The 11,856-nt window shown below is 35.9% G+C and overlaps 1 protein-coding gene across 7 annotated transcripts in view; it reads right to left on the bottom strand.

The window, feature by feature from the left end:
• Positions 1 to 10,366: 10,366 nt before the first annotated feature.
• Positions 10,367 to 11,856, bottom strand: part of Gphn (gephyrin) — a 559,105-nt gene continuing 557,615 nt past the window's right edge. For all 7 annotated transcript variants that reach the window (XM_033766935.1, XM_033766936.1, XM_033766937.1 and 4 more), the window contains one exon: positions 10,367 to 10,552. In XM_033766935.1, the coding sequence (XP_033622826.1) occupies positions 10,419 to 10,552 (134 nt within the window). In that variant the 3' untranslated portion in view covers positions 10,367 to 10,418. The remainder of the gene's footprint in view (positions 10,553 to 11,856) is intronic.

Here is an 11,856-nt window from a genome sequence, read left to right as displayed (position 1 = left end):
TTTTTTTTTTTTTTTTTTTTTGTACCAGGGATCGAACTCGGGCTCTTGTGCTTGCAAGGCAGGCGGCAAAGCCACTGAGCCAAATCCCCGGCTTAACAATGATTTTTATACTAAATTTCTTTCAATCTGTCTTTTGCTGAAATTTCACTATCACGGCTCACAAATGATCACTGGTCAAGAAAGACATTTCCTTTGCATCTGACAGTTGATTACCCTTCCTTCTCAGATTCCCTTTCTCGGTTTGTGTGATGCTGCACTCCCGTTTCTGCTCTTCAGTAAGTGACATTTCCCCTCATTCCATTCATGGCTTTTGTCTCCAAACACCTTACACCTTGTCCTCTTTGCTTGGTAATCTTGTTCATGTACTCTCACAGATCATTTATGTAATGATCTCCAAGGTTGTACCTAAATAGTATCTGTCAATTCCTAATCTGAACTTTCATTTTTCCACAGTAAAACCAAGATATACTTTTATTAAATTGAATCTTACAAATAACAATATACATTATTGGGCTATTTGGTGGGATTTTTTTTCTCATTTTATTCGTACATTTCAGATACACATAATGATAGCATCCAACACAGTGAATCTGTACCTGTATATGATATATTTTGCTTCTTTTTTCACCATTCTTCTCTTCTCCCTTCAACACCTCATCCCTCTGTATTTACAAAAGCTGTTTCTAGTCTTTCCTTCTATCCCTTTTTGTCCTGTTTTTTTTTTCCTTTCCTCCCCCTCTTCTTTGCTCCCCATCTCATTTGGACATTTTCTTCCCATTTCCAAATATCTACTGTACATTTTGGTCATTAGTTACACTTTTGGTTTGTCACACAAGAGAAATCATGTGATATTTGAACATGTATGTTCAATTTATTTCACTTAAGAGTATGGTCTCAAGGTGCATCCATTTAGCTAGAAATGTCTCAAGCTTATCCTCTATGGCAAAGTAGTACTCCATTGTATAAAAAATAACACACAAAAAAACCTCAACACACATCTTTGTCCAATCACCAGTTGATGGGCATTTGGGCTGCTTCCAAGATTTAGCTACTACAAACTGTGCCACTATAAACATGGGTGAGCATGTATCACTGTGGTACGATCTTCGGGAAGATACCAAGAAGGGGAATATCTGGGTCAAATAGTACCTCTAGTTTTGGATTATTGGACTCTCCACACTGATTTCCACAGAGGTTGCAGCAGTCCACATTCCCACCAACAGTGCAGGACTCCTTTTCCCTATACCCTTGCCAGCATTTGTTATTGGTTGATTTCTTGATGATAGCCATTCTTTCTGGAGGTGGAATCTCAGCATTATTTTATACTTTTTGGTACTGGGGATCGAACTTGAGTCCTTGCACTTGTGAAGTAGGCAGTGGAACCACTGAGTTAAATCCCCGGCCCCACAGTATTATTTTAATTTGCATCTCTTAAATGACCAGTGATGTTGAACTTTTCATATATTTACTTGCTCTTTCTACTTCTTGATCTGAGAAATGTCTATTCATTTCAGATGCACATATTTGGACTGGGTCTTTAATTTTGGGTGGTCTAATTTTTTTGACTTCTTCGTATATTCCAGATATTAGTCCTTTGTCTTAGGAATAGCTGGCAAAATTTTTTATTCCCATACTGTGGGTTATCTCTTCACTTATTGGCTACTTTTTTTTTTTTTTTTGGTACTGGGGATCAAACTTGGGTCCTCACGCTTGTCAGGCAGGCGCCAGAACCACTGAGCTAAATCCCCGGGCCTAATTGCTAGTTTTTAATAAGATGAGATCACAGTTGTTGATTCTTTGGAATATTTCCTGTGTGATTGAGATTTTGTTAATAAAGTCTTTGCCTACTCCAATGTCTTCAAGAGTTCTACCTATTTTATCTCCAGCAGATTTACTGTTTCTATCTTAATACTTAGATCTTTGATCCTATTTTTTTTTTTTTTTTGAGACAGGGTCTCACTATGTACTTGAGACTGACCTGGAACTCACTATGTAGCCCAGGCTGGTTTCAAACTCACAGTGATCCTCTTGCCTCAGCCATCTGAGTCCTGGAATTACAGGCATGTGCCACCATGCCCAGCTACCTTTGATCCATTTTGATTTTAGTTTGGTGCATGGTGAAAGATATGGGTCTAGTTTTAAACTTTGGCATGTGGAAAGCCATTTATTCCAGCACTATTTATTACAGAGGCTGTCTTTCTATTCCAGTGAATGTGTTTTACTCCCTTGTCAAAGATAAAGTGGCTTGAGCTGGAGATTTAGCTCAGTGTTGCAGGCACAAGGTCCTGAGTTCAATCCCTGGTATATTTAAAAAAAAAAAAAAGATAAGGTGGTTGAGTATGTTTGGAGTCATTTCTGTATCTCCAATCTGCTCCACTGACCTTTTTTTTGCCATTACCATACTGTCTGTATCACAGGAACTTTGTAGTATAATTTCAAGTCAGGAATTGTGATGCCCCCTGCCTTGCTTTTGTTGCCCGGAATTGCTTTTGCTATTCTAGGTCTCATCTAATTTCAAATTAATTTTAAGATTGTTTTCTCTAATTCTGTGAGATATGCTATTGGTATTTGATCAGGATTGCATTAAATCTGTACAACAAATTTGGAAGTATGGACAGTTTTACTACATTGGTTATTCTTACCCAAGAACAAGGGATATCTTTCCATTTTCTGATCTTTTTCAATCTCCTTTTTATAGTACCATAGTTTTCAACATAAAGGTCTTTACTTCCTGTGTTAGACTGATTCCTAGGTATTTCATTTCTTTGGATGGTACTGTGAACATAGACACAAAAATCCTCATACTGGCAAACAGAATGCAATAAATCATTAGGAAGATTATGCACCATTACCAAGTAGGATTCATCTCAGGGATGCATGGATGGTGTTATTTCCCTAATTTATCTCTCAGTAAGTTTGTTATTTGTGCACAGGAATGCTATTGATTTTTGAGTATTGACTTTGTATCCTTTTACACTAGTGAATTTGGTTATTAAATCTACAAGTCTTTTAGTTGTTTTTGGGGGTCTTCTATGCAGAGTATCATGTTATCCACAAGTGATTTAACTTCTTCCTTTCCTATCCTCATTCTGTTTATCTTCTGGGTAATGTTTCCAGAACTATGTTGAATAAGAATGGTGACAGTGAACATCCTTGTCTTGTTTCTGATTTTAGAATGAAAGCTTTTATATGATGTTGGCTGTTGGTTTGTCAGAGATGGCTTTTAGTAGATTGAGATGAACACCATCTATGCCAATATTCTGTAGGGTTTTATCATGAATGGATGTTGCACTTTCTCAAACACTTTTTTTGCATCTACTGAGATGATCAAGTTGGCTCTGTTAATATGGTGTATTACATTTATTGATTTGTGTATGTTGAGCCATCCGTACATCCCTGGGATGAATCCTACTTGGTCATGGTGTATAATCTTGATGATTTGCTGCATTTTGTTTGCCAGTATTTTTGAGGATTTTTGCATATATCCTCATTAGTGATATTGGCCTGTAGTTCTCTTTTTTGGTTGGATTCTTCTCTAGCTTCAGTGTCAGGGTAATGCTTGCTTTCGGGAATGAATTTGGTAGTATCGCTTCCCTTTCAATTTCATTAGAGTTTCAGAAGTAGTGGCATTAGGTCTTCTCCAAGTTTCTTGTAGAATTCAGCAGTAAATCTGTCAGGTCCTTAGCTTTTTTTGTTGGTAGGTTTTTAGGGACATCCTCAACTTCATTGATTGGTATTGGGTTATTTAGAATTTTTAAATCTTCTTGATTCAGCTTTGGTAATTCATATATATCTAGGAATCTGTCCATTTAATCTGTTTTCCATCCTATTAGAATATGAGATCTCGAAGAAGGTGTTAATTATGTTCTGGATTTCTGCAGGATTTATTGTGATTTCATTGCTAACTGCATGGATCTGAGTATTTTTCCCCCTTTTTTGATAAGGTTGGTTAAGAGTATGTCAATTTTATTTAATCTTTCAAGAGCCAACTGTTTGATTCAGTTTAACAATAATCCACAACCTTTGGACCAACTTTGATTTATTGATCCTTTGTATTGTTTTTTCAGTCTCTCCTGCATTAATTTCTGCTCTGATCTTTAAAATTTCCTCATACAGGCTTTGGGCTTGACTTGCTCTTCTTTTCCTAAAAGCTTGAATTTCAACATTGTTTATCTCTCTGTTTGTCTAACATGAGAATTCACCACTACAAATTTTCCATTTAGGACTGCTTTCATTGTGTCCCATATGTTCTGCTATGTTGTAGACATTATTGTTTAATTAGAGAAATGAATTTCTTCTTTAATTTCATCTGTGACCCATGTGTTTATGGAGTTTTTGTGGTTTCGTTTGCCACTGATTTCCAATTTCATTGCACTATGATCTGATAATATGCATGGGATAATTTCAATTTGTTTGCATTAACTTTAGTATGTTCTATGAGTTACTATGTGGTCTATTTTGGAGAGCATCCCATGTGCAGCTGAGAAGAATGTGTATTGTTTTGTGGGGTGGAACACTCTGTAAATATCTACCAAATTCATTTATTCAAAAGTTTGGTTCAGTTGTGATATTTCATTGTTGTTTTTTGTCTAGTTGATCTATTTGTGACAGTGAAGTATTGAGGTCTCCATTACACTACAAGCAATTTATTAGTGCTTATTTGATTTTTTTCACATCTATTAGTATTTCAAGTAGTTGAGTGCACAAGTGTTTGTTGCATGTATATTTATGATTGTTAACTCTTCTTGGATTGTTCCCTTTACAAGGATGTAGTGTCCTTTTTTGTCTCTCTTAATCAGTCTTGGCTTGAAGTCCACTTTTTCTTGTAAATAAAATAGCTACTCCTGCTTTCTTCTGGGCCCCTGTCACATGAAGAATTCTTTTCATCCTCTGACTCTCTATGAATTTCTTAATTGTGTTTCTTGTATGAAACATATTGTTGAATCTTGCTTCTTGATCTACTCTGCCAGTCTGTTTCTTTTGATTGGTGAATTAAGACTATTTATATTGATGATTATAATTGACATGTATTGACTTACCCATGTCATGTTATTTCCATTGTTGATTTTTTTCCTCCTCTGTTCAATTGCTAGCCTTGATGGTGGATTCATTCTATTGGAGTTCATGGAGTTGTAGTTCTTGTTATCTCATTTTAGAATGTCCTTCAGAACATTTTGGAGTGCTGGTTTGGTAGTTATGAATTTCTTCAGGTGTTCTTTGTCAAGGTAGTATGTTATTTCTCTAAAAATTTTGATAGTTTTGTGGGGCATATCAATCTGGGTTGGAGGTTGTTTTCTTCAAGGGCTTGACATCCTTCACTCCAAGCTTTCCTTGACTTGAGGGTTTCTATTGAGAAGTCTGCTGTGATTCTGACAGGTTTTCCTTTATAGTTGTTTTCAGTAACAGCTTTTAATATTTTACTCTTGTGTTGAAGTTCTGAATCTTGAGTATTATATCCCTTGGTATAGATTTTTTCTGATCATGGCTAATTGGGCTTCTATATGCCTCATTTATCTGTACATCAAATTCTTTTTCCCTACTTGGGAAGTTTTCTGCCATTACTTTTGCAAACAGGTGTTTTATGTCATTTGTACTATCTCCTGGCTTTTCACTGAGTCCAATCAATTTTGTGTTATTCATCTGCCAGCTGTTGGGTTGACTTTTCATGGTCTCTTGCTATTTTTAAGAAATCTTTCTTTTCATGATCACTAAGAACAATCCTGTCTTTTATATCTGATATTCTGTCCTCATGGCTCATTCTGCTGCATACACTTTCAATCAACTTTTTAATCTTCTGGATAGCTGTTTGAATGTGTGTCACAGATTTGATTTCTCATGTTGGGTGTTAATGGTTTCCATCATTTTCCTAAGTGTCTCTATTTTAAAAAAAATCTGTATCTGCTCCATTGTCACTAAGCATATCTTCACTAAGTTCACCATTTAGGTAGTTATCTAAGAAATTATTTCTTATATGATTTTTCTAGTGCCTCTTTCATCTGCTTTGATACTTTCAGTGTTTTTTTGTTTTTTTTTTACTTGTTCCACCTCATTGCCCCCTTTGGTGATCTGGAAGTCGGGTTGCATCTTGCTCAAGTACCTTCTCATTTTGTACTTTTTAAAAAGTTTATTCCCTGGGTTGATGCTTGTAAATTTCTTATGGCAAGTAATAAGTAGCTTTTTTGTTGGTATTTATAATACTTAGGAAATGATTACTTCTCAGAGATGTCTTGCAGGTGTACTAGATTTTGAGTCTTTTGCAAGATCCTACATCTTTATTGGGGATGATAAGTTGCTGCCTTATCTAGTTCTTTGGCACTGGTCTATAATATTATTTACGGCCCTTAGGCAACCTCAGTCTTGGCATACCAAGAAGAACTTACTAGAACAGTTATGTCAGCTTTGCTAAAAAAGTATAATCAGCTGTAAGAATAGCATCAAACACATCCCAGAAAATACAAGTTGTGGTAACTACAATTTGTCACCTTTAACCATATGAACTAGATTTATGATTATATAACAAAAACAAACAAACCAGAAATTGTATCAGTAAATACGTCCTCAGCATAGTGATTTTTATCCTCAGGGGAGAAAATTTAAAAGAGGCTAGGGGGAAAAAGTAGAGAAAGAGAGGAGGAAGAAATTAGCAAGGCTGGAGGAAGTTACATAAAGTTTGGGAAAATGGTGAAAAAGACAGGAGGGAAAGAGAGAAGGAAGAAATAAAAACAAGAACAGAAAAAAAACAACAACAAAAAACCAGAAATACTCATATAAAAATAATAACAAGAAAAAAATGTCCACTTCAGGCATGTCTCTGCTGTCACTGGTAGACAACATAGTCAGATATAGTCCAGATCCATGTTGATTAATTCCAGCAGGGCAGCCATACCTTTACACTGGGGTAATGGAATCACAGCAAGCCTGCACTTTTAGTTCCACTGAAGTTCAGGCTGGTTTCTGGCTGTGAGGCTGGAACTTGATTTGTTCAGTCTGTAACACTCCTTGTGTCTCCTGCTGGTTTGAACTCTGTACTTTGGCCTAATCCTGACACTGAGAGCCACTAGGTGGAGCCAGCAGTTGCTCTGAATTCCCAGTTCAGTTGGACCTTGCCAAGATGGTTACCATTCCTCTACTGGGGGACATATGAACCTGAATAATTCACCACCACTGCAGTTTGCTGAGTGCACTACCCCATTCCACTAGTGCATTTCTCCATGGAGAAGTCTGGGTTGCCAGTAGTCATGGTGCATCTGCAGGTTCAAGGCACCCCTCCTATGCAGTGAGTCAAGGCTGATGCAGAAAGTGCTGCTTACCACCTACTTCTTCTGTGTTGAGGTTTCTCTCTTTGCTCTCCCGGTGAGCTTCATTTCTCACTTTAGATTCTTCCTGAGTCCCAGGAAACCACTTCCCTCCTTCTTCTCTTCCTCACATTGCTATATTCCAGCATCTGGACATCAAATCTTGGAGAGGTTGATTCTCTGCTGCTCACCACTCCACCATCTTGAATGGAACTCCAACTTTCAAATACTAACAGGACATGGCTACTTTAGTACAGTACTCCTATGGCATCTCAAACACATGTCCAAACTCATCAGCTTCTCCATCAAATCTTTTTTACTTTCTTTTTTTACTAATAATTTAATATTTCCTCAGTGATCCAAGACTAAAGACTCTGAATCATCTACTAACTTCCTTTCTAAAACTTTAAATCAATCATCAGATTTTTTCCATTCTTTTCTCCAGAAGCACATTCATCTGTCCCAGTGGTGGCGAACCTATGGCACAAAGGCCACAGTGGGCTGTTTGTATCATTGAAAAATTTAAAAGGTTCGCCATCACTCCTTCCCTCCACAATCTTAATTACTTCTTAACTGGTGCTCCTTAGTCTCTGCCTAGTCTCATTTGTCCTGGTTGATGCTGCCAGAGGATATCCCCTAAAAGGGTAGGTCTGATCATGACTCTTCCCTCATTAAAAATCTCTAATAGTTTTAATATCTTTAGAATAAATCTAGACTTAACTTGGTATTCAAAAGCTTTATAGTTTAGGCTCTACATATGTACTTTTTTAGTCTTACCGTATCTTATTAACTTTCTATATCAGCTTAGTGCTTAAGAGTATGGACTCTGGAGCCAGACTGCTAAATTTGAATCCTTGTCTTTTCCTGATAGCTGTGCCTTAAGTTCTTCATCTGTCATATAGGAACAAGAACTGTAGTAATGTTAGAAAAATTAAAAGTGTTTAGAACAGAGCCTGATATATAATGAACTCCATATATGTTTCACTGAACAAATATTTACTGATGCTTACACATATGTACACATACTAAGAACTCTTCTAAGGATTTGGGGTAATATTAATGAACAAAATAAATAAAAATCCCTGCTTTTGTGGAGCTTACCTTCTATAATAATGATTACTAAAACTGTATAATTCTCAGCTGGGCATGGTGGTATACATCTGTAATTCCAGCACTCAGAAGCCTGAGGAAGGAGGATCACAGCAAGTTTGAGGCCTGCCTGGGCCACATAGTGAGTTCAAGGCCAGCTTGAACTGCATAGTGAGACCCTGTCTCAACAAAACAAAACAAAATAAAAATATAATTTGTATAATTCTCTATTTTTGGAATATCCTCCTTAATATCTTAATCAAATACATATATATTATGGTGACTTTCACATTTTTGTTGTCTCTGATGGAGTGTAATAGCTACTCTGCCCTATTTATTTCTGTAAATATCAGCATGATATATTTTGCACTCAAGCACATGGTAGATGCTTAATAAATATTTCTTGAATGAATGTAGGGTAAAGAACTCTGCATATGCTTTTATTTGATGTGTTTTGAGAAATCTTTTTTTCAATTTTACATGCAGAAGGAAATTAAAAGTAGAACATTTCATTTTTAACTCTAGAATTGTCATATATCAGTACCAAATATTTGTTGCTACTTAACTTTATCACTATAATTTGGCACCTTGTTTTCAAGTATGCAGATTTCCATAGTTTGCTTTAGTAAGCACGTTTTACAGCATATACTTTTTGTTAGCACCATTTGAAAAGTATCTCTTAGGTTTTATTAAAGAGATATTCTAAGTAAAGTATGTTTGCTCTATTTTCAATAGCCAGCATAGATTTTCCCCACTTTTCAAACACAGTAAAGGAAAAATTTCATGCACTCACCTGAAAATTTCTGGTCATTACTTATTTTTTCCTTAATGAAAAAAAACTGTAAATATTTGGAATTTGATTTTATGGCATCTAAAATAGAATTTTTTTTCTAAATCTAGTACCTTTCCTCTAAATATGCTCATTATTTTGCAGCCACAATCCAAAAGACCAGCCTAACTGTTGGTTCTTGTACTTTTTAATACACTTTTTTTCACAGTGCTATAGATTGGGTTATTTCTCCTAAATTGTATGGTAAATTATAGAGTCATACTGTACTTTAACTCTCCCTCCTATGCTTTAACTCTGGTAGACCATCTTAACTATTACTTTTATCCAAACAGATCTCTAACAGAATGGCATGAAAATCCTATTTTTAAAATAACAAGGCCAACACAATAAATTTTTAAATAATGATCAAGGTGATCAAGGATTTTTTTATTCATTAAGTTTCAGTATCATTACAGAAAATGTTATGGTACAGAGTTGTTTAACATTATTTTCTCTTTGCTCTTGATTTCCACATGAATGCTGGTAACACTAATATCTGTACAAGATCAGTCTTTGATTTTTTTTTCTGTACAATTTTAAATGTATTGGTTAAAAAGGCTGTCAGCACTTAAGGAAGCATTTTCCCCCAGTTTGTTAAAATAAAAGGTATCCATTTACTGCCCAAGAGTACTGTGCCACAAGGCTATGAGGGTGAGTAACATCCCTGACTTTCTGCAGGGGACTGTTCCTGAGGCAGACAGGGCCTCTACCCAGTCACTCTCCTTTTGGCACAGTCACATAAACACGAGATATATGGTAAAGAACAAGCAAAAGCTCTCCTTAAAGCAGTTATGAAGCATACTAAGAAGGGAAATCCAAGTGTTTCCTACACTAGTATAAATAAGCAGACAGCCTTGATTTAAGAGCATAAGTATTTTAAAGATGAGAAAAACACAAGTTTTGCAGGCACCTACTGCTGTCTACTAAAATCTATCGCTATCAGACCTAGCATTGAACACACAAAGCAATTTGCAAGAAAGGAAAAATTTGCTTTGATATAATCAGAATAGAGTTGTCTAAGATTTATTCTTAGGTTTTTTTTTTTCTTTAAAAGGTATTGAAATTCATTTGAAATATAGTTCAAATTGTTGACTATACAGATCAACTTTTATCCAAATCAGAAAAACTAGCTGTGCCGTTGCATATTACAGGATACAGTCAATGATATGTGGACATGCATCAAAGCTTTCTCCTGCTAGTGACCATCATAGCCGTCCAATGACCATGACATCTACCACCTCGCCCTTGTGGAGCTCCACATACTGCTCTGTCTTTGGAGGTAGCATCAACAATCCATTGGCACTGCGCATACTCATCAGACGGCTGCTCATCTGATTACCTGGAAAGAAATACTCTTATTACAGCCACATAAGCATTATGGTATACACATCTGGAGCCCATGCAGACTTTGTCAACACAAAAACTGATAAACAGAAATGCAGGATTTCAAGAGGAAGAGAGATGATCAGACTTCCTGGTACTTTTCTTAGGTAGCTGGTATATTATATCCTACACCTTCTCACTTTAAGAACAAACATTAGAAATTCTTGTTTAAAGGAATAAAATCAGGATTTTATAGCATTGCTCAAAATGTCACAACACTTCTTAATTCAGCCTGAAATATGTGCCTGAAAAGAGAGGTTTAAAAACCTATATATAATACAATACAGATAATAATAGTAGGACTTACCATTTTTTTACTAAGTGCTAGATAATGTACTAGTCACTTTACCTAAAATCTTATTTGAGTCTCACAAAATTAAAAGAAATCTTAGATAATCTGCTTGGGGTCATTCTAGCTAGGTTGGGATTAGTTTAAATGCAGGTCTCATGGATGGCAAAACCCATTAGTCACTATGTTAGTTGATGTGTGCACTTGATAGGACCTTTGTTTAAAGGCTAGTACAATTTTTGTGGAGTTGCTTTAAAGTTTAGGAAAATACGACTACAGAAGTTGAGGGTAAATGTTTAAGTTCTAGAGCAGTGCAGAGAACATATAGTGGGCATGGAAAATATTCTTGGCATTCTACTGTTTCCACCACTTTCATCTTATGTTTTTAGTCCATGAAGTCTAGGGGCTGAGTTGCTCTGGTGAAAAGAGAAAAGAGGCTCTAAGAAGCCAGTATGAGAGAAATGTCAGATGCAAAACAGTAGGTCTGAAGCCTACTTTTATGGGTTGTGAGGACAGAGGTCCCTGATCTATGTGAAGTTGTTCTCTCTACTTTTGAAGTCTAAATTGTCAATATGGATTTTTCTGCCCCTAAACTTTACCAATATCTAGAGCATAACAAAGTCTACAGGCATCATATTGTAAATTAAGCCTTTATCTCGCATTTTAGGATGACATAGCCATAGGGTCATCTTTTTCCTATAAAGTTATGCCCAGAAAATTGCTTAAACTAACATATCAAAATCTTATGTAATTCTGAATTTGTTTTTTTTTTTTCCTCCTCTCATTGAGTTTATTGGGACATTTTAGGTATATAGTACAGTTATATTCATCATTGGGATCTTGTATCTTTGCATGACAGGTCTTGGTTCTCATTTTTTCTCCCTTATCCCTGAACTCCCTTCACCCCCCCTCCCCATTTACACTTTATTTCCATTTTTTCATTTTCTCATATTTTTTTATTTTCCCTTATT

Source organism: Fukomys damarensis, unplaced genomic scaffold, assembly GCF_012274545.1.
Source record: "Fukomys damarensis isolate Sample0158 unplaced genomic scaffold, DMR_v1.0_HiC HiC_scaffold_21, whole genome shotgun sequence".
In the NCBI taxonomy this organism is placed as follows: Eukaryota; Metazoa; Chordata; class Mammalia; order Rodentia; family Bathyergidae; genus Fukomys; species Fukomys damarensis.
The sequence above is the reverse complement of the archived record's forward strand: the minus strand, read 5'-3'. Positions and strand labels throughout refer to the sequence as shown.